This window comes from Hippoglossus stenolepis, chromosome 20, assembly GCF_022539355.2.
Source record: "Hippoglossus stenolepis isolate QCI-W04-F060 chromosome 20, HSTE1.2, whole genome shotgun sequence".
In the NCBI taxonomy this organism is placed as follows: Eukaryota; Metazoa; Chordata; class Actinopteri; order Pleuronectiformes; family Pleuronectidae; genus Hippoglossus; species Hippoglossus stenolepis.
Window position 1 is genome coordinate 13439867 of NC_061502.1, and position 27255 is coordinate 13467121.

The 27255-nt window shown below is 42.9% G+C and overlaps 1 protein-coding gene across 5 annotated transcripts in view; it reads right to left on the reverse strand.

The window, feature by feature from the left end:
• utrn (utrophin) overlaps positions 1 to 27255 on the reverse strand; it is a 174061-nt gene that overhangs the window by 52912 nt on the left and 93894 nt on the right. For all 5 annotated transcript variants that reach the window (XM_035143484.2, XM_035143485.2, XM_035143482.2 and 2 more), the window contains 7 exons: positions 20112 to 20284; positions 18426 to 18582; positions 8994 to 9123; positions 6595 to 6863; positions 5350 to 5496; positions 2165 to 2243; positions 409 to 469 (listed from right to left, as the gene is read on the reverse strand). In XM_035143484.2, coding sequence (XP_034999375.2) covers positions 409 to 469; positions 2165 to 2243; positions 5350 to 5496; positions 6595 to 6863; positions 8994 to 9123; positions 18426 to 18582; positions 20112 to 20284 — 1016 coding nt within the window. The remainder of the gene's footprint in view (positions 1 to 408; positions 470 to 2164; positions 2244 to 5349; positions 5497 to 6594; positions 6864 to 8993; positions 9124 to 18425; positions 18583 to 20111; positions 20285 to 27255) is intronic.

Genomic DNA, 27255 nt, shown 5'->3' on the forward strand with positions numbered 1-27255 from the left:
TGGTCCGTCACCTTGGCTGGGCGGATGTTTTACAGTGCAAATGTCTTTAATCGGAGACAGGGACACACAGACTCGGTGCAGCTTTAGTCTGGTTCGGGTTGGGCTTGGTTTTTCTTTGGGACTGTGACAGGTGGGGACAGAAAGATGCATCCTGAGCCTCACTCTGGTTCACAGCATCTCCCAGTTAATGTCTAGAAAAGCAGCTTTTATCCATCACACAGTGCACAGCCACTGTCTGGACAACAAATGGCTGCTTTGCCTCTCTGACACTCACTAGGCAGAGTCCAGCCCCCCCAAAACCCCTAAAAATAATAAAAATCATTGACAAACACACACACATGCACACACATACAAACCCAATTTCCACAGGCACAAACAGGGCTGTTGAAGCCGGTTCTCGCCACTTACTTGATGTAATATGGAACCTTATTCTGGGAAACTGCTCGTTGCCAGGGGAGCTGTACGGAAGCTGCAAACAATGGGAGAAAAACACCATCTTAATTATGCACAGTTTAACCATGAAGTTTAGCATTCAAGCCTGACTCGAAATAATTCTCACATCCAACACATCCATAATAACTTTACCATTAACAACTGGGGGGAACATAATTAAAAGGGGCATTGTTTTCTCAGATGAAAGAGGGAGGAGGGATACGCTGAGGCATGAAAGGAAAAAAATCTGTTGACAAAAGGCTCCACGTGCATGGATTTAAAATAATAATAAATACTGACACATCCAAGGCAATCTTAAAAAATGACTGATACATTGTTAAAAGCAGCGGAATCTAAGACTTCAGAAGCTCTCAAGAGCAATACGGAGCAGAAATGTTTCCTGATTTATCGCCCTCCCACTTCCCCTCCTCCTTGACACAGCTCCACGCTCAGATACAGAGATGAAAAGACAGTAAGAGAAAGATTAAGCAAGATTGGAAGATATACGAGATGGATAGGACAAGATAAGAGCACAGTACTTTATTGATCCCTGAGGGAATATTAAGCTACTAGTGTAATGAGAGCGAATGTGTGATAGAGTAGATAGTGTCATACGGAGCCAGGAAGATGAAAGAAGAGACGGTGTGGTGTTTTGTCTGCAGCCGTTGCCGAGCACTCAGCAGGGCTCACTTAGTAAATTCGTGTCTGATGGTGACACAGCACGGCGACGGAGCTCGCCACCTGCTCAGGGCATCGCACGCCGTCCATCTTATCTCCGCGTGTGACAGCCAGGAAAACTAGAATCAGTGCAGTTTCTGCTGCGCGTATTTCTCTTCTTTCCAGATTCATATGAGGCTACTGCGACTTTTGACCACTGAAATCTAATCAGTGAGCCCAAGTGAATTGTACCAAATGTAACGAAAATCTCTCCTGGCAGCCTTTATATATTACAATCACAGGGACGTGAGGTCACTGTGACCTTGACCTTTGACCTCCAGGCACCAAAATCAAATCAGTTCATCTTTTAGTCCAAGTGAAGGTTTGTACAAAATTTGAAGACATTCCCTGAAGCTGATCTTTATATATCACCAAAAGAAGTGATTTAATTCTTGAGTCAAAGTGAATGTTTCTGGCAAATGTGAAAGGATTCCTTGACGGTGTCACCACAAGGCAAAAAATGTGGTTTGTGAGGTCACCGTGACCTTTGACCACCAAAATCTAATCAGTTCATCCTTGAGTCTAAGTAAACATTTGTACCAAAGAAATTCCCTCAAGGCATTGTTGAGATATTGCGTTCACTAGAAAGGTACGGACAGAGGTTCACAGACGGACAGACGGACGGAGAGAGAGAGAGAGAGAGAGAGAGAGAGAGAGAGAGAGAGAGAGAGAGAGAGCGGCTTCTTTGTTTAATGTTCACACTCGTGCATTTGTCTTTTTTCTCGATCTTTGTGTCTAACCCACTCTCTGCTAATGACCACTCTAAAGAGGGAGAGAGAGGAGAGAGCCAATGGAGAGCTGTAATTAAGCCTTGCATTATTCAAGAGTAAAGTGCCTCGTCTGCAAACTCTGTCCGCAGGCACCCACATATCCAGTGAGCATGACAGTGAAGCGTATAACATCTGAAGATGAGACGATAGGACATGAAAACACTCAGCGATCTGAAATAGTGGGAATGAGTAGAAACAAATCAGGTCCTTTCCAAAAAAGAGAGGATGATTGGCGCTGTACTCACTGGAGAGGAAATGTTGGGAGGAGGGGCCAAAGTCTCGGTGGGCTTCCTGAAGTAGCTTCAGCCTCTCGTCAACCGCCACCTGCACGAAAACCAGACAGAGAGGAGAGAAGACAGTCGGCTATGAGAGGACTTCATCATGAGTTTCAATCCATCCAACCATCCATTTTATTATCCATCATTGGATAAGCAGGAAATTCCAGACACCCCTCTCCCCGGTGACACCTTCCAGTACCTCAAGGGCGATCTAGAGGCATTCCCAGGCCAGATGGGATTTGTAATCCCTCCAGCAAGTTCTGGGTCGACCCCTGGGTCTCCTCTTAGATGGATGTGCCCTGTTCAACCTCCAAAGGAAGGGCGCATACCTTTTCTTACAAAGGTACCTCGAGCATAGGTGAATTGATTCAGTTGACAGAAACAACATATTCGATAGACATTGACATTGATAACATTGAAACTGTGGAGAAAGATAATTTCAGATAAGTCTTTCTTGCTATGAAGAACTGTACCTGGAGAATATAGGTGAGACCCCAACTCTCCAGAAGACCAACTTGTCTCACACTACCCGAGTGAGACGTACCTGAAAGGTGTGGCTCACGTGGGCAGTGTGGTCCCTCTAATCTGATAACGTGGGCCCGGGATAGAAAGCAAGATGTTATGCAACGCGCCCGCTCCTGAGTGTGGCCCAGGCGTGAGAGTCTGACATTGAGAATGCGAGGGGATAAGTGATAAGTTGAGAGGATAAAAATCAGGTAGACTGGTAAATCCAGCCACATCCAGACCCCCAGGCTAAGTTCATCATCTGCTGTTGAGGTAACTGAAGGATTTCAGAACTGGCAGAGCGAGAGATGAAGGAGTCAAGAAATGTTGGCACCGGCACACAGACCATGACCCTGAATAATGTTGGGATTATGTCGCGCCTCATGTTGTCTCATTCAAGCAATATGATCAAAACAATGTTTTTTTCCTTGTATACTCTGCATTATCTGTATTATTATAAACCTGCAGGGCATTAATAAGGTGAAGCGTCATACAGTTTTTAGTGATCAATCACACACACACACACACACACACACACACACACACACACACACACACACACACACACACACACACACACACACACACACACACACACACACACACACACACACACACACACACACACACACACACACAGACTCTCTCCTGTGCAAGCTGTGTATTGACCTCTCGGCCAGCCCGTGCCCTGAACGGCTGTGGGATTGCTTTGCTTCATCAGTCTGAGAAGCAGGACAATATTGGCTGTAATACTGACACAAACAGACACACACACACACACGCACACACATACCCCTAAGGTATTATGGCAGCCACACCACAGCTGCCCACACAGGGAACCTGAAGAATTGGCACAGAAAGGCCGTTAGCTTGGACTCTGTGTGGCCACTAATGGCTGTTATGGTCACTGTCCCGCCGAGAGGAAGATGAGAGCTGAATATACATGAAAACCAAATCATCCGGCTACACAGTCAGAGCTGGTTTATTAGCAGAGCTTTGTCCCTTCCTGCAAACTGAAAGTAAAAAGAGCAGACAACAGAGAGACAAAGTGTGCGTCGTCCACTGAGACCCTGCGCTGCTCTGACTCAGTGTTTGAGTTATGGTCATTCTCCAGGCAGAAAGACTATCAGAGTGTGTCCGTCCACGACATGGGAAGTTTCACAAGGCTACAAATTAGCCCCGATACCCAGTTTCACTCTGTGGCAGTGTCCTGCTTTCAAAGGGATGGTTTTCTCGGTTTCTGTCTAAGATTTCATTTTTCTTAACGTGTTTCTGGCCACAAGCGTTTTTTTCTGCCCACGTACTCGGCTCATTTATCTTCTGCAACGATGATGCATGGTCCCATGCGAGGAACCTTCACATGAAGTCCGTCGAAATCCAAGTTTCCATGTCGGTATCTTTGAAAGCACAGTCTATTTATGGACCTGATCTGATTCACACATTTGATTGACTCCGTCTCTGAAAGCACCACTGATGTTTAAATAGCCTCTTCTTTAAAGGCTCCATGGAATGAAAAACACTTGTTTGTTCATTTATCCATTGTTATCATGTCAATATTTCCTTTTCCTGTTTCAATTGTCTCATCCTGCACTCTGGGGCGCTTATTTATTTTGCGTCCAATGAAAAGGCACTACGGGCTTCGCATCTTGGCTCGAACACAAACCGCCTTACTCCCCAAAAAAGCGATTAAATCATGGTTGTCGCCTTCGTCCGTTTCATCCCTGTCCGATTCATCGGTTAAATCCGCAGGCGTAGGAAAACGCGGTGGCGGGAAGTCCTCGACAGTAGAGAGCCGGCTGTCGTCACGGCTTTCCATGTTGAGCTGTTAGCTTCTTTCAAATCTGGCACGGGGGCGTAAAGGACTTAAAACGCTACAGGCTACTGCAAATGTCAATCAATACCCACAACAGTTCCCCGCATAGCTTTGTGTATTTACTGGACATTCGTAAATATGTGGAGTTAATTAATGCTCTGTTTCATGGGAACTTTTATGAGAGGCTGAGAACACAGTGTAGAAACTGTTAAAACAGGACAGTCGGCCATTGACAGGAATGTTTCTTCACAACTTGATGGTTTAAATGTCCACTTTGCTAAACTCTCGTACTCCCTAATTTATTGCAAACACAGCTTCTCTTCTCTCTCCCTCTGGTGACTTGTAAAAAGACTTTTCCACAACTTTCGCTCGAGGACTGAGATGCGCTCGGCTCTGAGAAAGTCCCTCAGCGGATCAGACCGAGACTTTCGAGCACGTCGGGAGCCAAGAATGTGACTGGTGCGCTGTGAGAATAGTGTCCATTGATGTGAAGTGACAAAGTGTCGCGCCGAGCACAGAGCTGTGTTCAAATAAAACAGGTACACAATTGGGGGAACAACTCCCAGTCTCCAGTGTGTTTGGCTGACACAAAGTAAAATCAGCATGCACAAGCCGAGAAAAACCGACGGAGACCCAGACAAAGACACAAAGAGGAGATGAAAACACACAGGCAGGCTGGGAATGAGGATCTACATATATTGAAGGCAACATTAATTTGACAAGTGTGGACAAAATACTGAAGGAGGGAAAAGAGGCCAGGCAACAAAAGGGTTTTGTGGGAAAATATCATGTTAGCTTCAACATCCGCGGATGATTCGGGAGGATTTTTAAATACCTGCAGCAGTTTCCACCTCATGTTGAGCTGGTCCAGTTGTCTGGAGGCGGTGGAGGACAGCTGGATGTCCAGCGGGTTCAGCTCTGCAGAGAGCTCATTGACGAGTTTGACGTCCTGTCGTAAGGGGGCCACCTCCTCTCTGAAGGCCTGGACAGAACATTTTATATTATTGCAATGTTATTGACATATACTGTTATCATATTATAATAAAATTATAATACATATATTAGTCTAATTTCTTAATCGTGACATTTGTGTTTTTACTACAACAGAGTATTGGGCCATATTGAAGAAACTCTGAGACTTTGAGAATTATGTCATATTATGAGAATAAAGACTTTGAGTTTGAGTAAGTTAATGAGGAAAAAGTCATAATATACTGAGAGTAAAGTTACCCCTTTAAGTGGCACTAATAATCCGTCATACTTTTACAATGAATAACATTTTGCAAAGAAAGTTGTATTTCCTGTTTTATTTGAACTCTGTTTCGTTTCCTGCGTTGATCACACACTCACTCTGTGGAGTAAGGTTTGGTTGTGCTATAATTTGCATTTACAGTATAGACTTCATTACTATTCTCTTTGGTTGTAATCTCATATATTGTATGAGAGTGACATGACCTGTTTATTAAGTGATATAATTGGTCACACGGAGACGATCATTACGATGAGGTGGTGTAACAACAGCTAAATTAACGCAACAGTTGTCTTTCCTCATGCAACCTGTGAACCATGACTAACTACAGTCAGAACGATTTCTCCTTTGTCGCTCCTTCATTCATTGTTTACTGTTCATTCGGAGATGCTGTCATTCTTCTGCTTGTTAACTGTGCTGCCTCTTTCTAGGTCGGGTCTTTTCAAATTTAATCGAAAAGCAAACTGTCAAACAGTGTTCATCAGCAAATTAGTGCTTTTTGGTCTTTGGAGCATTGAAATCGTGACAGATTCCACATCCAAGTCTCACTCACATTATTGCACATATTTCATGTACGTGCAGTTTGATTATCACGTTTTACTTGATCAAACTGCAGTTAAACCAGCAATTTACGAGGTCAACGCCAGCAATTCTCAGTGAATGGATTCAGTGAAGATTTTAAGTTAAAGGACACTGAGGGAAAGAGGGGAAGAGGAGTGAGTTGTCTAATGCCTGTTTTACTTTAGGGACACACACACACACACACACACACACACACACACACACACACACACACACACACACACACACACACAGAACACTGTGACTCACCATGGTCTTGTCGATGTGGTCCTGCAGCGAGTCGATCAGCAGATCCCCCACAGGCTGCCAGGTAGCTTTGGCCTCCTCCGCCTGAGTCAGCCGCAGGTCGAGCTGGTCCATGGAGCTCTGCAGCTCCTGGAGTCGCTCCAACGCTCGCTCCACCTGACTGTGCCAGCCGCCCACGTGTCCTTTGAGACGCTCCCACCGCTCCCTCACCTCGCTTGTCTGCTTGCGGATGGCCCGAGCCAACCCCCGGGCCTTCTCCTCTGGGGTGAGGTCTGGAGGAAGACATCAGAGTAAACAGGCAGGTTAACAGAGAAGTAAGTTTGCTTGTTAACAAACACAGTTTTCTTGCCCTTTATTGGTCTATTTACTTGTTCCAGTGTCCTCATCAAATCCAGTCAAATCCTTTCAGCCGACCGGCTTATTTTATTTCATAACCCCAACTACTATATGCACCTTTTTACAGACGAGTTGCAAATGAGAGACGGGAGAAGCAAAGTTTCCACAAAATTCAATTCTCTCCTTCACTCACTCAATTAGAAAGTCATTTATATTTCAGGAGCATGCGGACAAAGAGGAGCCAAAGGAGTCGGCAGATGAGAAAACTGCTCTCCAACCACCCATTTCAACTACAAAGAAACAAGAGCAGCTTTTCTTCATATCTCCAGGGTCATGAATGAATTAACATCTTCACCTGTTGCACCTCTGCAATGTCTCTTTCCCCCTATTATCTCCATCCCTGCCCCATTCATACACACACACACACACACACAGGTCTGTGATTAGCACCAGGTAGCGCCACATGCAGACACACATAATAAAGAATGTGGGTTACAAATAGAACTATCCAAAAATTACTTTAGTAGCGTTAAAAAGAAAATACTGAGAGCGAATGTGGGACAATTAAAATGGTTAAGACTTTAAACACAGTGTCAATCTAAGAAATCACGTCTCCTCTGATTACACGACGAACGCTCCCTCTGATCTCAAATCAGCTTTTTATCTATTTATACAGTGAGACGACGCTTTGATATCCGTACGAAAGATCACACACAACAAGCCGATCGGTCCGCGCTCTGAAGTCTCACCACACCTCTACACAGCCCCTTGGCTTGCTTTAATTATTTACACAGCAGGGATTCGGTTTAAAGGGAAATGCGCTGACTTAACCGAGACTTCTGCTGCCGCATACGACAGATACCGAGAGGAAATGCCGAATGAGTCGATGTATATTTGATTCTTGGATTCCCCGTTATATGTTGGTATTGCCACCCACTCAGATATTAATCGAAAGCCGAGGATCTTTGATGCGCGGCTTCGCCCCCTTTTTCTATTCTCATTTCCTGGCAGATCTCAACTGTGTCGCATCCAATAAAGGTGAGAAAACACCCGCAAACACTATCATCACAGTTTAGTCTTCTTGTCGATGTGACACCTAGTGACAGAAACCCCTCACTTTACAAAACTGGAAAGAGGTCATCTCTCTTGTGTGGTCCTATTCAATATGTGGAACGCTATTTTTAACCACATGCCAATTTATTTCAGTGTCTGGATGTAGAGTGTGAAATTTATACTCAATATAGTGGCCTAAAAAAAAGAATCACACCATAGAACTCAAATGAAGTGTTTGTGGTATGTAAAGAATCTCACAATAGAATGATTCACTTCATTTTATAGATGCAAATATGTGAAATGTGCCGATCAACATCTGTCCATGATGATGTCACTGAACCAGGAAGAGAAAGAGAGGAAGAAAAAGAAGAGAGAGAGCCTTTGTCTGAGCTTTGACTTGATACCTGAAGACCCACTGCAAGATCAAACCACCTGATGCTTAATGTAACCTCAGACTTTAATAGAAATTGTCATGATAAGGAAGCTGTAATAACTGCTACAGGATCCTACAGGATTTTCAACTTGATTTCTGTGACGTTGCAGATTTGAGGCTGATCTTAACCGATTATCAGGCCAAATGATCCTGTATTGCTCGCAGATTTTGATATCACTGACTAAATCAAACCCTTCCCGATTAAAAAATCTGGGATACTTGTGTAGCATGAGAGGAACAGGCATTGGGAAAGTGATCTTAAACCTGCAATAACCAACGAGACTGAACTGCCTGGAAAGCGTCACCAACCGGATGATCGCTGCTTACTAAAATTGAGGTGACAGTGGTTGTTACAAAACATTACACAAACAAGTGCAACCCTCTGACGACAGTATAGGTTTGTTTTTTAAGTTTCTGTGAATTCCCAAGTCTCTGGAATCGCAAATCAGAGTGTGTGGTCCTGCGTTTCGACTGGATCATCTGGTACGTGCTTTACCACTATGGTGTCCTGCATTTATAACATTTTAAAATCCTCTAGTGTGCAGCAAGCATCACTGCTACTATGAGAGATGAAACGTACCAGTTTTTGGCTGCGGGTTCTTGCGTGGCTCTCCAGGACCCTCAATTGGCTGGTCAGCGAGAAACATCCTGGCCTGGTCCAACGTACTGTTCACCAAGTGCTCACGCTCCTTTAGCTCTGCCCGTATCCCCTGCAGGTGTGAAACAGTGGAATACATGAAATCACAGATTGCTCTCATGGACAGAAGTGGTTCGAATGAAACTTAATTTGAGGCAGTAAAGATTGTCCATTGATTTTAAAGGAGACATATTAGACCCTTTTAAATTTTTCTTTCCTCTCGTGTGTTGTACAGGAATTTAAAAAGGTCTGCAAAGTTGGAGTCATGTCAAAGAGGAGCTGCAGCAACGGACAGTTTGAGGAGAGATATGCGTTTTCTAAACATTAGAGCATGAAAACCTTTTCAACCAATAACCCAAATTGAAACTATGAATCAGAATATGACTTTAATACGTTTCCTTTAAAAAAAGAACATGATATTTTTTGTAAGTATTTGAGAATGGGGTTAACAATAACATTTGATTCTTCTCTCCTGATCTCGTCTTGTTTCCACATTGCTGCCCCCCCCCAATCAACGAGTTCTGCTTCGATCAGCTGCGACTGTCAAAATATCACAGAAGTCTCTCATGATTAACTCACGCACTGCGAATGTACACAGTCTACACGAGAACAACTTAGGGTGTTGACACGCAGCTTATGGAGGAGATAAACAACCCTCTCAACGGCTAATTAGGTGATTACTGCATAACAAAACACTTCTCCCTGCCCAGTCTTCCCTTATTAAAAGGAAAAGCAAGAGGTGAAGCAGAAATAAGGAGAGAGAGAGAGAGAGAGAGAGAGAGAGAGAGAGAGAGAGAGAGAGAGAGAGAGAGCAGCTATCTGATGAGCGTTGGTGGAAGTGGGAGCTCTCACAACAGAGCAGCGATTGAAGGCGAGAATCGGGGGGGTCAAACTGGGTTACTTCCTCGGGGTCGATGTGAAATTAGATGAGCGACCCTTCGAATAGAAGTGAGTTGCTGGGAGCTATAACCCTGCAGAAATTATCATTACAGGGCCGGCGAGCAATACCACATATCCAGTTCCTCTTCTGAGACAACGTACCACACACACACACACACACACACACACACACACACACACACACACACACACTTCAGGCCCTACAGTACAGAAAAACTGATGAAAAAAGTTCACAAAGTAATTTGATGGACGTTTTTTTGTTGACGACTCAGCTTTGCCGAAGCTCACAGCTTAGGTCATAAAACTAGAAAGAGGGAGCGGGCGCGTCATGTAAGAAGATAATTATTCTTAATTATTCACTTCGCTGCCCATCCGAGTGTGTGATTTCTTTGTGAGGAGGCAGCGTTCTGTAGTTTCTGGGCCCCGTTGATGAGATGGGACGACTCACTTAACGGACTCATTGAACAGACCTGGGGGGGTGAAAATGAGATGCCGAAATTCGTTATTTTTTTTGTGGTGCAAACAAAATTGACTGACTGAGCACCAAATGCCAACATGCTGAGTTCAGTGGGATCGAGTAGACAGTGTAATTTGAAGAGATGGGGGAAACGCGGGGGAGTAGGGGGATGGGGAGGATGGGGCGAGTCAACCTTGAGACGTACAAACCATTTTTTGTTCTAGCTTGAAAAAAAAAATAAACTAAAACTAATTTCTGGGAGTAACTTCCTCTACAAGTAAAGTTGAGACCACTGCGATGAAAATCCCACACACCTTTGTGCCAAAAACTGAGCATCCGGCTGAACACAAATTAAATCAACCCCCCCCCACGCTAATAAATGGTTTGCTCCGTTCCAATGATTTCCCCCTCGCTCACATGGAGGAAAGATAATCGGCAGGTAGCTCCGAGAGGGGACCTTGAGAGATAGAAACTAAATGAGAGGTGATTGAGGAAGAGGAGAAGAGGTGTGTGTGTGTGTGTGTGTGTGTGTGTGTGTGTGTGTGTGTGTGTGTGTGTGTGTGTGTGTGTGAGCAGAGATAAGAGGAGGAGGAGGGTGGGGAAATAAAGCTGTGAGGTCTGTTCTGCACAAGGGATTGAATGAGTGTGAAGAGGTTGAGTTCAGCATGTAAAATATTCTGATATCAGCTCTGTTACGTCACATTTAAATTATTTCCTCCTAATCACAGACACAGGAGGGAGCTCCATCATCCTGGTGGAAACGTCCCCGGTCGGATAAACCAGAGACGCCCGTTTAGAACTGAATATGAAGGGAACTATCTTTACAACACAAACCACGCGAGCTGTCTACTCTACAATATGCTTTTATCCACTATGTCTTGATTTTAGAAAAAAAAAACTATATCTCTCTCAATATTTTGTTATTAAAATTCACAATGTGTTAAAGTAGCTAATCACGTTAATATTTAATTATACAGTTACAGAGCTTGATTATAAACTATCAAACAACTGGAGTGGATAAAGCATCACAACACATTGGAGATCATGGAGGTTGCCATAGAGATGAAAACATTTCTGGTCGACTCCCATCAAGCCCTAAGTGCTCAGAGACAAAGGAAAATATACAATTTAATAATGAAGATGGAGCGATATGACTGAAAACTCAGTAATAGCTCCATACTATATGCACACTTATTTTTGCACATTCCTTTCAGCCCCTGTTTTAACTGCCCACCTCAGTATGTATGGATATATGTGTAGGTTGTGGTTGATGAGTGGATATGAAAGAGCCTTTATTTTTTTTATTCTCAGATTTTATTTCCATCTTTGTATTCTTCTTTTTGACCTCATTCTATTTTTATCTTTATATATTTATTGACGACACCACGTGGAAACTGTCGACTTCTGTTTCCAAGGTCACGACTGACCCCTGAAACCCTGTTTTATTATCATACAAATAATACTACCCAGCCTTGGTCAGCTTTAGGTAAGTGTACCACTTGCCTTTCACAATAAATGTTGAAACTTACGACTGCAGTTCCCCCCCCAGACACCTCCCTTCAATATTAACTGCCTCCAAAGAGACAAACAAATCCTCAGCAGGCTGTAACAATGGCGAGTGCAAAGTAATACCCCGTGTAACAGCCGCTCCTCCTGTCATCCCGCCACCGGGTATCCTCGCAGTTCAGACAGTTAACAACACCAAAGACCTTTTCCGAACGTGCAAACAAGTCCCTTTTTTTTTTTTTTACATTTTGTAACCTCAACACACTTGCATGATCAAAGTGCCACACAGGAGACACGGTTTTCAGAGGTAGATATCAAACGCACGTACGGCTTTCAGGTTAAGAATCAGGCGAATCCCAGCTGGCTCGTGATGAGTCATACCACATGGTTTCTATGTGAAAGATAAAAAAAAAATGGCTTATTCTTTTTTAACAGTTTTCAGTATTGGAACGCCAGAATTAGTCGAGGCTTCTGTGGTGAGTGAAGACCAGGAGAAGAAAAGCCTCTTGGCAGAACCCCTTGCAGCATCCATCTTGTAGCTATGAGTGACCTTGGCTGTGTGTGTGTGTGTATTTTGGATTGTTTGTGTCCAGGTCTGAGTTTGTGTGTGTGTGTGTGGCCAAAACAGCACAGCAAACTCTTATCACCGTGTACTCGGCGTTGATGAGATAACATCGCAACACAACCACTTTCGGAGCTCTGCCAAACATCCCTCTTCCTGCTCTCGACCCCCTGATGCAGTGGCCTCCTCGCAATTTTACCACAACCCCTCGTCTTCTTCAAGGATGAAAAAAGGATTCCGAAAGGATCACTACAACACTCCAGCTCCTTTTTTTAATCAGGCAAATAAAATAAACTCAAAATGGCATAGTGTACTCTTCCCTCAGATCTGGATATATTGGATGCCGCCTCCTAAATATGCTTGAAAATAACAAAAATGCCGAAAATGATGATAAATGTAATGAAAAGATTTCTGGATCAGCCCCTTAATCCGGATCCGCACCAAATTTTTATGGATTTTTCCTTGGCCCACGTCCCAACCTTCTTCCAAGTTCTGTGGAAATCCGTTTTTCTGTGTAATCTTGCTTACAAACAAACAAACTAATCAATCAAAGCACAGACGGCTGAAAACTCCTCGGTGGAGTTAATAATATGAGTATTTTTTGTACTACAGCCTGAACAAAATTATCCAGATTAGATTTTTGTTCTTGCTCACAGTTACACAGCACTTGATGAAGGAGTCTCAGTGTGACTTTAATTGCTCCTTTGCCCGTAGCATCCACTTCTTGTAAAAGCTCGTGATAGGTGGTGCTTGTTTAAAATCATACTTTCTGACACGCTCTACTGATCCACTGCCTCCAGCCTCGGCCATTTTAAAACAAGTAGAGACGCCCACTGGCTGTCTTATGCCCACAGAAGTGTCAGAAATAAACATGCGACTGCTTTGCTGCTAATAAAATAGGAAAAAGCAGAGTTAAATAATAATGTATACATGAGTTTCTTCAGCGATAAATCCTGACTCGACACGGTTGTTTTTATGATTTTTCTTTAAAATATGTATTGGATGTTATGTTTATTTTACAGTGCTGTGCTGCTGCAATTATTTACATGGATTTTAGAGAAGCTTGTTCTGATGCTTCTGGCAGGAATGAAAAATAAAAATGAATCATTGGTTCCTTCTTTCCCAATGGAACTGGAATTTTTAAGCATGAAATAATCTATTATTATTGAACATGATAGTACTATGGACAACAAAGTGATGATGCACATGTGGTGATTGACAGTAAACACTGCACTGACATATTATTTCTTTATAATTTGACATGGTGAATTTACAGCATATTCACCAGCATACATGGAGAAACATTAGCATTCACGTAGAGAGGCGAGTCCACTGCGCCGCTCCTTTTTTAGTCCTAATGAATTCCTGAGGGAAATATCTGGCTCTTTAGCTATGAATGTTCCAATATGGTCACCAATGCCGGTTAATTGGTGTTATGAGTGTGGATAAAACATTTTAAATTTAATTTGGATTCAGTCACGTTGGCTGGGGCTTTCTACTTGCTTTTTTAAGGCTGCACATGCCTGTAATCAGGAGGAAACATTGGACTCGGGTCGGGGTTCATACACAAAAAACAGAGGGCCTGTCAAGTTTGGCTAATTTTCTCTCTGGCTCGGTTGGGTTTGGACAGAATATTGCGCCCCCAGGGTTGCACTCTAATTGGTGTTTGCAGAGATGTTTTGTCGAAATATTGAATGCATGCAACTATAATGAAACTGATAATAACAACACAGTTGTGGGCCATAAAACAATCAAAAATAATGACCTTGTAGACGTCCAGGATTTGCAGCAGGGTTTATCTAATCATCTGAGCCATTTTCAATATGAAAAGATTCATTATAGCAGCTTTAATGCTGCAATATTGCTCAGGTGAAGTCATGTTCCCCCGGTGGTGGATAATGATGTATTTTCTTTACGTGGTATGTACGTGACACAATGATAAAATAATGTATTTAGTGTCATGGAAGCAGAGGAAAAAGATTAGAGGTAACTCAAAGCAAGGCAATCACAGTATTCAAGAAAGAGATATGATAGAATCCAGCGTCGCACTTTAATTTAACTCCCGTCTGGGATCTGTCCCTTCAGGTGCAAATGGCGCTAATCAATCATGCAGGTAAAGTGATTTAAGACGTTTTCTAAAGTGGAATATTAGACCCTCCTCAATTTAGAGTGGGTAATCGTATACCACGTAAGACTACTAAGAAAACAAGGTCAACTAAATTTGATCCAGCTATTGTTCTTCATACTTATTCACACTTGGATGAGTTTCAGAACAGACCTGATTGGACAGTCCTAACACTGTAGACTAAAGGCCAACTGTTGCTGAAAGATAACAGTCATTAAAAGTGCCCACAGGCAGTTGGTCCCCTGTTCCCACTCGCTTTATCTCAAAGCTGTTAATTTAATACAGCAGATTGATGAGTTTAATCGGACGGATGCTGACGGAGGCATTTTATTGGATAAGTGAACGTGCGATTAATAAACGCTATTACTGCCAATTAAGCCGAGGAAATCAGACGCAGATCAATACGCGGAGGAGGGAGCGGGAAGTCGGTCAAGTAAGATGGGTCAATAGTGCTCTCCGTTCAGAAAGGACAGAAACGAATGCAACAGTTGCTGCATCATATTTGTCCTTTTCTAAATCTGCTGACCTCGTTTCCTCCACATTAAAACCTATTTTCTCCTCATTGAATTTGAACCATTTCCTGCTGTTGTCCATCCCTTTTCTTCCGTGGTTGTTTAAACCACCGTTCCCTCATAATGCGTTTCCCTGTGATTCTTCAGTAACAGAAAATATCTGTTTTTCTCTGTTGGACAAAGTGGCTTATGCTTCCTTTTATCTCTCAAAGTCCCAGATATAAAAAAGAGGAGAAAAAAATACAAGGTTTCTCCCTTCTATTGCTTCCCTACCTCATAGATGCAGACAAAACCATAGCAGTACATATTCCCTTCATCTCTCTGACAGAGCAGCTGCTGCGTGTGTGTGTCAGCAAGTGATAGAAGTGTGCGTCGACGTATGCATGAGCTATGCAGGAAACTCTGTGTGTAGTGTGTGGACGTAATAGAGCATGACGTGTTCAAAGCCCCGGCTCTTTGTGCAGCTCAGCCTCCTCATAACTCTCAGGGTCCTCCAGACCTCCAGGCCAATCGATTAAGAATACAGAGGAGAAGGAAGTGGAGAAAAAAAAGTAAAACAACGTCCAAAATGAAGAGCGAGCCTTCCCCCCATTCCGCTCCCCTGTTCCATTATTTCTTATTTTAGCTTTCTAAAAGCTGGAGACCTGTAGATGACATGGTGGGAGGGGAGAATGGGAAGGAAGGGGGTAAAAAAAAAGTGTTGAGAAAAGGAGATGGGGCGACCAACATTGGGCTGGACACCACAGAGAAGAGATGAGAAAGAGGAGCTGAGAGAGGCTGATGAGGAGAGGAAGGTGAAAGTGGAGGTGCAGGATCTGCGAGAGACCTGCCTCTGCATCAGGTGACAAGTCAGAGACAAACATCTCAGACCTCAGAGGACACATTTCGATTAACCTGGACAGACAAATTGTTTGAGTAGTTTTTTTCCGTAACCCCCGCTGACTAACGAATAAACAAAAGCGAAATCATTTCACCAAAAAAACAACTTGTCCTGGGTAATAACTTTTTAGCCATGATCTTTGGGGTAAAGTCTTCTTCTTCTGTTTTATTTTCAATCTGTTTTCCTTTTGACTGGTGATTCTTCATTGAATCATTATAAGACTACACTTAGCAGGCATTAAAGCAGCCAAGAAATTGATCATCTGCCACTGGAAACGGCCCCACACTGTCTCCACCGCAGATCAGTTATCCATCTCTCTCAATGGGTGAGGACGGGGTTTAAAAGTGAAATATTTTATAGACTTTTTGTATAACTATATTTTTTTTCATTCGTCTTCCCTTGTCAGTATTTCTTGTTTTTCATTTCGTCTTCTCCTTCCATGTAACATTACAGAGATGTGTTCGATACACTTCCTCCTCATAATTGAGCACACATTTCAGCGTTTCCTGAACGGGTCGTGCCTGTGTGCCTGATTGCTCGATTAGTCTTCATTGGTATCACCTCTCCCAAATGTAATGGGAACAATTTTATGTAATATATGATTACATAATCACATTACGAAACAAATTGTCCCACTCTAACAAAGTCGATGCACATGCACACACAGATGTGCTTTAGTCATAGGAGTGTGTGTGTGTGTGTGTGTGTGTGTGTGTGTGTGTGTGTGTGTGTGTGTGTGTGTGTGTGTGTGTGTGGCGTTTGCCCCTGAGGGTGTCTACTGATCTGTCTAAGTGTGTCTGTGATCCTGCGCCCATGCCTGATTGCACATGTGTCTCCTCTCACAGCATTTTGGGGAACAAAATAATAGCGTGGTGAGCGGGGTGCAGAAAAACGCATTACAATGTCACGAGCGACATCAACAGTAGCGGCGGCGGCCGCGCTGGCCGGCGAACCGGGAGTAGCCGCGGGGCGAGTCATCTATCTGAAAGCAATTACGCACAATAACCAGTGGTTAGAATAAATAATACAGTGGGGAAGACGGATGACGAATGGCAGCGGTGACAAAGATATGAATGGGTTGGCACAATGATGTTATCGATCGCTTGTTAGAATAAATGATACAGTGTGGTATAAGGCAGATAAATAACAATAATTCTGAGAATGAAATAGGTGGAACAACAGTATTGATCGCGCAGTAGTGATTTTGATTTTGCTCCCTGAAAAAAAAACAAGCTTGTGTATGAGTACTACTGAGCTATTATAACAACTCCGGGGATTATTAACCACGGACACATAAAAACACAAAGCTGTGATCAGGCCCGACTGCTGCGACGTGTAGTTTAACTGATGCACTGGAGCCGCAGCGCTGATGAGCCTGATGCTTGATAATGTCACAGTGTCTTCTTGTGGCTTCAACTGTTCAGCATTTGCGTAGGAACTGAATACAGTACGGGAGGGTTATTAAACATGAGACTGTGCAACAGCGTTATAAAATATTGTGAATCAGCTGTCTGGGTTATTAAATACAGTCTGGAACGTTATAGATTGTTTTGTCTGTTGTAAGGTTCTTTGTCCTCGAAGCATATATCTGTTTATCAGCGTAAGCCAGTGCTGTTGTGATTATAAAAGTCTGGCCGCAGACTGATGCTTAATTATGCAGATAGCAATCACCAGAGTGATAAGTGTGTATTTGTCAATATATACACACACACTCAGGCACAGGTATAAATAAAACAGTGAACGATGGCTTAGTTTAGTGTTCCTGCTTTTGTAAATGCCGGTGTCAGGACTTTTAGTAGAACCATTGCAAAGTTAAAGCGATATGGCCAAAGTTATAAACATTTTCACATCAGTCGATAGACAATTATAATGATAAACATCGTATAATTATTTTTTTAGGGTTTAAGGTTGCTCCTGAGTGAAGGTTGTGGTTTTAATTTAAGATACATTTTACAAATCTGACATAGATTCATTGTGTTATACTTCTTTACTGTAATTGCACAATGCATAAGCAATATTAATGTATAATGGGCTTTCGTTATATGGTTATTGCTGAAAAAGTATATTGTGATAATAATAGATATTGTTTTATAGCCCAACGCTACTTTGACGTCTGCACACCACATTTGGGTGTTCCTCTTTATTTGGGCAGGTTAGAGCCCTTCTCAGGTTGTTCAAACCACATGAGTCAACAGTGAACGATAAACTTCTCCACCAAAACATTATGATTATAGCAAAGTAAGTAAAAAATGTAAAACCTTGTAAGGGCCTTCAATTCACAATGGTACTTAATGCATCAGGATGAGAATATGACCAAAAATGTGTAAAAAACTCAAGAACACATTTTGGATGCTGGATGAGAACAATGAGAGAAGAGGTGTGATGAATCGTTTACAGCGTGGCAGGAACACTGCCTGCGGCCGTGGTACATACCGTGCAGTGGTTCTGCTGTTGCAGTAAGATGGGCACGTCTCCTCCGATGGGCATCTGCTGGGCCAGCTCCTCGTCCTTCATGCAGATCCACCTCCACAGCTCCTCCAGGAGGCCCAGCAGACGAGACCAGCGCTCGGCACTCGCCTCCAGGTGCGCTCTGACAATGAACAGCATCGAGGTGAAATATAACTATACCTACATTCTATTCATGAGTAACATGCTTTTCATGATATGCAGATTTACATGAATATAAAAGTAACCTGGGCAACTATGCAAGGCTAATACTTTTTATACAGAAGTAGAGCCACTTAAATTCATCATACAGCTCATGGAAATCAACCAAAAAGTTTTTATCACCACCAAACCGTGATAAAAAGCCTCACAGTTGACCACTCCAGAGCGGCTGCTGCCCTTCAGGAGTAAATGTTATTTGTAAAAGCAAACACAGTTGGCTGCTAATTGTGTGGGTGGTACCAAGCATGCAATATGTGTTGATAAGCGCTTTTGTTTTCCTGCTCTCCTCGGGGCATAATATATCTGAACACTGTGCACAGAGACCTCCTATTGCCACTCGCCGAGTTAGCCTTAATTACACATGTAGTGCAATTAAGGCATAATGGGCTGTATACAATCAACATCCAGAGCAGCGCACCACCACACACAATCACACACACATCACACACACACACACACACACACACACACACACACACACACACACACACACACACACACACACACACACACACACACCTCTCACTGTCAATTTTTTCTCTCACTTGTCTTCCTGTGGAACAAGTCCAACCTATTTTGTCTGCACTGTCTGACCTTGACTAACACCCATTTATTACATTCCACTCAAGCCGTACAAGTTCCAGCACAGTTTTTTTTATTTTTTATTTCCCCCCAGTCTCTCTTTACTCTCCCTAACCCTTCACCTTGTCCCTGTGGCTCCGTCGGGCTCCTGTGCCACCGCTCTCTTACCCTCACCTCCTCCACTTTGTCTTTGAACATCTCCATCTGGCCCTTGTCAACTTCACTTCCACCTTCATTTCCGTCACCCTCCACGTTGCCAGCCATCACCAATCACATTTATTGATGCCAAGGTTGTGGCTGACGCAGCGCTGTCTGTGTCCTCAGAAGTTTATGTGAACTGTCAGGTCCCTTTTTTGTTTTTTTATCCCTCTGGCGCCAGCTTAGATGTATGGGAAATCGGACAAATGTGGTTTTTCCATGAATCCAACACATGAAAGTCATGTTCCATCAATGTTTTCTTTTCATGAGCGAAGAATACTGCATGGTCCAGTAAATAATAAGGAAGTATTAAGAGTTGAGCACAGTGTATTTGTGATGTAACAGAGACTCAGAGTAATCCTCGAAATGTGTTAGTATAAAAAAATATTTCTGGTTTCCTGGAGGTCAAGTACTTAATGGAATTCAGAGTTTCAGTTCTTCAGAGCTTTTCTTTTGAGAATCATTCTTTCTCTCTTAAACTAACTTTCACAATTCTCTGTTTGTGTAAAATATGAAACTGAAGCATGAGACCTACTTGAACCATTTCCACAATCATGATGTGGGGTTTTTTTTTTCTAAGAGCAGCAAAAGAGCAGCGAAGCAGCCTGACCCAAAACACGCGAGAAAAGAAAAATAAATCCATTTCTATTTCAAAGTTTTGGTTTCACTGACCTAATGTTGGCTGATTTGGCCTTCAGGTCGCTCCAGCGTTGATTCATGTCATCCAGCCTGTGTTGGAGGAACACGGCTTCCTCCGAGCTGCCCAGAGCCTTGACCATCTTTGACTTGTTCCCGTCCACGCTCTTGTAGATGTCATTGTGGGCATCGATCTCAGCCTGAATGTCCTGCAAACACACAGAGGAACTGTCAGAGCCGACCGTTTCTTCGGGGTAAAGTTTCTGTGCACACGGACGGGACGGCAAAAAAGTAAGTCTGCATCACAAACACCCAAAATTGGATGTCACAGTCTTCTACGCTGTCACAACTGATTATTCATGAACCGAAAATAACATTGGACTAGTCTTGGGGGAGTTCACGGTATACTGCTCGCAATATATCCAGAGGGCAGAGAAGTTTATATTTTCATGAAACATCCTCAAGGTACTTTTTGACTTTTTTGACAAGAAAATATTTCAACTTCTACATTTTCACTGAGTCGGAAAGGCCCGACCCCGACCTGAAGCACGTCCCAGAGCAAGTTCAACATCCGTACTAGAGCGCAATTAGATTGTGCCACGGCTACTCCAAAGCAAGCTTAGCTAATTAAATGCTGGGATACAGTATGCAATTCTAATGTAATGCAGAGCTACTCTAAAAAAAAAAAATGTGTATGTGGCTCCAGGAGTCCATCACATGCAATAATGTGACAGAGCACAATTTTTTCCGTGTGTGTGAGTCCTGAACACAGCGGCTCTATTACACAACCATATCTCAAAGGGTGTGTGTGAGAGTTTGTGTGTGTGTGTGTGAGGGTTGAACCACAAGGGGGGCTGACGCAAGAAGAGGATCCTGTCAAATGTGTTATTTTTAGATGTGTGAAACTGCTCCATTTTCTCCTCCGTCTCTCCCTCCCTCTCCAACTCTTTACTGGGACAACCCTCAGTTTAAGCCATTTCAACTGCAGATGAAGAGACGACCATACGGCTGGGTGTTACAACACCTGCAGCAGATGTGCAAATGGGAAAGATTCGTGTGGATAAGGGTAATGACGCCTATAGGTTGCAACAGTAATAAAAAAACATTAATAGAACTGGAAGAAATGACTGATGTCTGGTGCCTGTAGTTGCGTATCCTTCTCAGATTGGAAATTATGCAATTAACTGGGTTTCATTTTACAATTACTGCCCTATCTAGGGAAACACTAATAATGTCTCTGCATGGTTTTAATTTTGGAGTCTGCATTATAGGAGTAAATTATCAATAATAAAAATACATTTATTAACTTTCAATTAAACCTCCCGAGTAAAAAAAAATGTTATTTGAATAGAATATTGAATACATTTTGTTCCAGGGGGGAAAAATAAAGTGTAAAGCAATGGGAACTGGTGCACACACAAACACATGGTAGACACAGATAGAATGGGAGTAAGATGCACATGACAACACATACCATGTGCACGTTAAGCGGAACATGTGACTACACATGAGCTACTCTGGAAAACTTGTTTGAAAAAAGCAAACCAAAGTCCAGCCACAGTAGAATGGGACGACACACAAAACAACTGTCAATTGCCACAGTCATCTGAAGCAGTGTATGTAATATACTGAATGCCAATAGGTATTTACAAAAGGCTGAGACAAATCCCTCTGCTCTGATCTTCAGGGGAATCGTCTGCTGCCTTTTTGACACAAATCAAATTCCTCTGAAAGGCGACAGATGAGAGAAAGAGAGTGAGAGACAGACAGACGGAAGAGAAAAGGAAAGAAAGACGGAAAGGCAAACAAAAAGTAAATTACAGAAAAGTAAAAAACAGAAAGTCATTCGGGCCACTGAGCCTGTTGGCTGCGTTTCAAGTCATTACCCGAGTGCTTCCTTTTTGTTTTTCTTTTAGCACTTGCACTTCCCCTGGATGTAACACTGACTGCACTCACGACAGAGGAGCCACAGACGGAGCGGTCATATAGAGGCACACACTGTATATTCATTTACAAAAGCCCCCTTTAAATCTAACTTCACCCACTGAAAGACCACTTGAAGTTGGAGGTTTATATATGTCAACTTGTATCCGGAGCTACTTCTGTGTGATCACTTTCACTCTCTCATACACTAACAGACACACACACACAGACTAAGCATAAACATTTGAATGGCACAGTTCACCATGTCAACTACAAAATGCCACTATTCTAGTTTTAGTCACTGATTATTGTAGAAAATCAAATCAAAAGAGTCTAAAGTTAAAGAATCTCAAATTTGTGTTTTTTAATTACCTCTGCCAAGGAGGTTACATTTTCACTACTCTCGGTTTGTATGCAAGCAAGATTACACAAAAAAACTGAACTCCTCAGAAACGTATTAATAAGATATTCTATAGGTCAGGGAAGAACCCATTAAATTTTGGTGTGGATCAGGGAATTTTTTTTATTCGCTTTCTTTAACATTGCCAGATAAATATGCATTTTTCAACATTTTCACTATTTTCTCAGGGAATAATCCAGGGATCTTGAGTTAACAAACAGGAACTGGTATCTATCAGTGTGTGAAATGTCGTGCAGCTTGATTGAATTCAAGGGGACTGTTGGGCCTTGGTGGAGGCATGCGCTCTGCTGAGTGCCATTCTGGTTTCTATCTGCAATCACACACTCACAAAAAACAAGCTAGGGAGCCTTAAACTCAACTGTGAAGATGCTGAAGTCTGTGACACATATTTATGAGCACTCATAACACAGTCGGCTACTAAGTCATGTGAAACCCTGCCTCTCTGATCTGCTAAAACACAATCACTATACAGATGTGCACGTGTGGGTTTGTAGGTAAAAATGAATCACATGCACATTGTAAAAAGTGTTGGAGTTTGTTGGATCTAGGCCTGGAAATCAAAGTTACAACAAGTACTTTATAGCTTTATGGAGTATAAAACATTAAATACATGTAAAATACACACAAACTTAATGTCTTGTTTTTGATCCTTTAACCCAAAGTAGGTGTTTTATATTGAAAAACAACAGTGGCCTTGCAGGGCTAATCCATATTTCTAGAAAACACAATTACAGTAAAGGTCTACTTTGACAAATCAGGCTTAATTCAACTCTGGTTTTCATCCTATATTAATTCTCTCTCTCTGCATGGTAGCACTCCCTGATAAGTAGCATAGCAGGACAGAACAGATTATTCCATTTTAATGAGTCCAATAATGACTCAGACCTCATAAAGCTGACTACGTTAGATCACAACTTCAAACACGACGGAGACCAGGGTGAATCTTGGCTGTATTTGCATTAATGGTACACAGCAACTCATAAGTCACCGACAGGCCAAGAACAAGCTGTCATAGAAAGTTAGTCCTTAACTCCGAAGATATATACCTGTTCAAACTTTCCGAGAAAATCCCGCAAGCTGAAGTTCAAGCCAATCATATTGGAGCGTGTGCTCTGACTCCTCCCACGGTCTACATCTTCACTTCTGTCACACAGGTAAAAGGTTGGTGAGGAGACGGGACAGATGGGTAAGTCCTCCAGTGGTTATGGTCAAAACCTTCGAGGTTAGGGCCAAGATCAATGGTAAATCCAAAGTTTGAAGAATCTGGAATCCAACTACAGTGAAACCCAGCTGTTGAAAAATGTTCAATCACAAGACGGCCAAATCCAGGTCGTGGTCCCGAAACAGGCGATCTACACATTTCACACACCCCTTGGCAGCACCTGTGCATGCATGCCGGTGTGAGTGCTCGCCCAATCCCACCACATGCTCGTAGCATCCTCTTTGGGCAGGCAGCCAGCCGAGTTAGGGGTGAGAGCTACCCTGCAGTCATGCTTCAGAGCCGGGACTGGGATTAACAGGACGACCGGTGCCACTGGAGGTCTGACAAAGTGGCAGCCAGAGGCTGGAAACCAAGTTCCTTTGGCCCGGAGAGGGGCACTGAAGCTGGGAGGGAAATCCAGCAAATCTTGGGCGGAGGTCTGCAAATTGAAGATAACGGTTTGTGTCTTGAGGGACAGGCAGGCTGATGCAAAACGCCAAGATGACGAGGACAGGTCTGGCTTTCTCCTTCAGCTTTGCTACGCTTCCCTTCCTCTACTTCCCCTCTGGGCATGAAGGAAGCTGTTTACACATCGTCCAGCAGTCCAACCCTGGGCAGGGCTGGGGCGTTTGTTTTCAATTGCTCAGATAAAAAGTACCTTATCCCCGGCCGTCAGTCACACAGCCCTACACACTTCACAGAGGAGAGACGGCGCAAACAAAGAGGCACATGGTTTGCCCTCTCATTCCCCTGAGTGAAGGTAACACGGGCTCAAGGAGACAAAGTTACCTCAGTGTCTGCCTTCCTACCCGGCTCCCAGGTCTCCAACTCCGGTCTGCTCTCGCTCTATCACACCCCCCTAATCACTGCCATGACTGGGCCACTTAAGTCAAAGAATGCCTCCTTCTTTTTCTGGAACCACGTGTTGGCAGGGAGCTGCCTCAAGGTTCGTCGTCTCGATCCTGGGCAGCCGGTCCGACTCGCCAACTTCTCTTCAGTTGGAGCGCTGATCTCTTCTCCTCTTGAGTAAATGTTGATCTATTTGTCATCCCATCCTTTCTTCTCTCCTGGCACGAGACAACTCCTTAAAAAGTTACATTTCTTCTTCACTTTTTGATTCCCTCTGGGGTCACACAAACACTCTCCCCATCCCTCTCTCTCCTTCCTATGTTGCTCCCGTTCTCTCCGGCCACTCGTCCCACTCTTTCACACAGCTGTTTATTATTTTAATCAGTATCCTCCCTTTCCCCTCCTCTCTCTGCATCTCTCTCTCTCCCTCTCCCTCTCTCTCTCTCCCTCTCTCTCGCCCTCCAACTAACTCAACACACTACACACCCACTTCCTGAGGCCTGTGCGAGCAGACAGCATGGTAGAACGAGTTTCAGAGAAAGGTTTCGATCGAACAAGGATCAGTATTCAGAAAGGCCTGAACGGAGAATGGCTGCAAAATGGAAGGGATGAACGAAAGAAATTGGGAATTGAGAATGTGCAACAAGACAGGAAGAGAGGAATAAAACGGAAAAGGATGTTTGGGAGGGTTAAAAAAAAAAAAAGGAAAGTGAGAGGCGGGTTCCAAACTTGCAGAGCTACACTGGTAGCATTCAACATATTTAGATGAGGAGTGATGCAAACAGAAGAAGACGGAAGTTTGTGATGATGGTGTAAACCTCTATTCCTGAATTTGAATCAATTAAAAACCTGTTATAGTTCAGATCTCACAATTTAAACCCCATCTGTCTGCAGAGAACTGAATTAAACAGGCCCTGAAATTAATTCTATAAACTAAAGCACAACTCTTTGAACTCAATAAATGTATATAACATGGTTTGAGGGGCTTGGATCCCTGCTGTGGTCTATAGGGCTATGTTGAAGAGGTGCAGGCGATAAAATGCATTCCATATATTAAACCTGGATGTGTGTGAGTGTGTGAGTGTGTGTTGGCATTTGGAACAGCAGTGGAAACATGTGGTGTGCATCAAAGACGTGCAGACAGATGGCTGTCAAGAGAGAGGGAAAAAACAAAACAATGTGTTGCATATTCATAGGACAAAGACTTTGAAGTGCGCTTAGCTGATTAAAAATATTTACATACCTAAGGCCCCTAAAACTGCGTTTCTGATGTATGCTGACAAATACATGCTGTTTGAGGGCTTACCAGTGAAGGATGTAAAATGAACTGGCTGGAATTGGCACATTTGATGAGCATAACTAATTCACCAATGAGCTGAAGCTAAGATTTAAAGTAATAAAAAGTATGACAACTTTAAGTTACCAAGGGTTTTGATACTTTGGCTTATTAAGGATGTAAACACACAAATCTATAAATGGAGCTCATCGCAGGATACGTGGGGGTTAATGTTGGGCTACATTACTAAGCTAAGTGGATTAGGACCATTACAGGGGTAAGAATGTAACGCTTCCAACTCTGCAGGCAAAAAGAGGGGAGAAGAGAAAAATAAAGTTAAGTGAATACGATGAGAAAGAGAGAGTGAAAACAAGAGCAGAGGAGCAACACTATAAGACCAAGAGAGGGACAAGGGAAAACAACATCCTAAAACAAACGATAAAATATTAAAATGTCAACAAGGCCGAGCAAAAGAATTGGAAGAAAGAAACTGGAAGAGAGCGAAGGAGAGTAAACAGAGACGGAAAGATAAAATAGTTATAATTCTGTCCTCTCCATCGATGCTTTGGTTGCTCAACTTTTCCTGCTGCACATGTTTAGTCAGTCTTGTTGTGACTGACTCAGCCTTCCAATAAGTTAAGTTAAAACTTTACAGCGCCACGAAAATCAATATTCTTAGATTAACAATGTATAATGTGGACAGCATTGCTAATGGAGCGATGAACCCACAGAGAATTAACAACAACTCTGCGGTTCCTCTCTGATCTGCCGAGAGTTTCAGCATGAGCTCATTGTTTGGTTCACTCTCATCAACCTTCATTTCTTTGGTGAAAAAAAATCTATGTTCTCTACCTGCTAAGCACCAGACACCAGAATGCAGAGTGCAACTTAAAAAGCAATAAGCAGCTAATGACCCAGATACAGTATTTCCCTCAGGAGCTGGTGGAGACCAAACATGGAGTCAAAACAAGGATTATGTACCAATACTTTGATTTGCTGCTCCAATAAAGATTTAATACTATAAAGCCATGGAAATCTTTGACAAATTATTTGTGTAACAGATAATTATGTCAACGAGGGGCCAGGTAGGGTTTGTAGATTAATATCATTTAAAGCTAGCAAGAGCAGGCTACCGAAATGCAACACATAAATTCCACCCCACCTCATCAGCCCTCTTGTTAAAAACATGGCCCCATAACACTTGAAGGTGCTCTGACTGACAACTGTTAGAGGCTGACTTTTCATGACTCGCTCGCTAACTTCTGACTAACTGGCACGTCAGCTAGAGACAGACAGGTGCACCAGCCAATCATTTCATTCGGAACAACTTTATCAATTAATGGCTATCAGGATTTCAACAAATAAGATTAAAAAAATATATACTTTCAAGTGTTGCTAAAAACAGTTTGGCCTTTTAAAACCCAAGTAGTGAGAAAACTGCCAAAAAAGGAAAAGAGTCAAGGAGCAACAGCAAAAAGCGAGGAGGAAGGAAGCAGAACAGTTTTCTGTC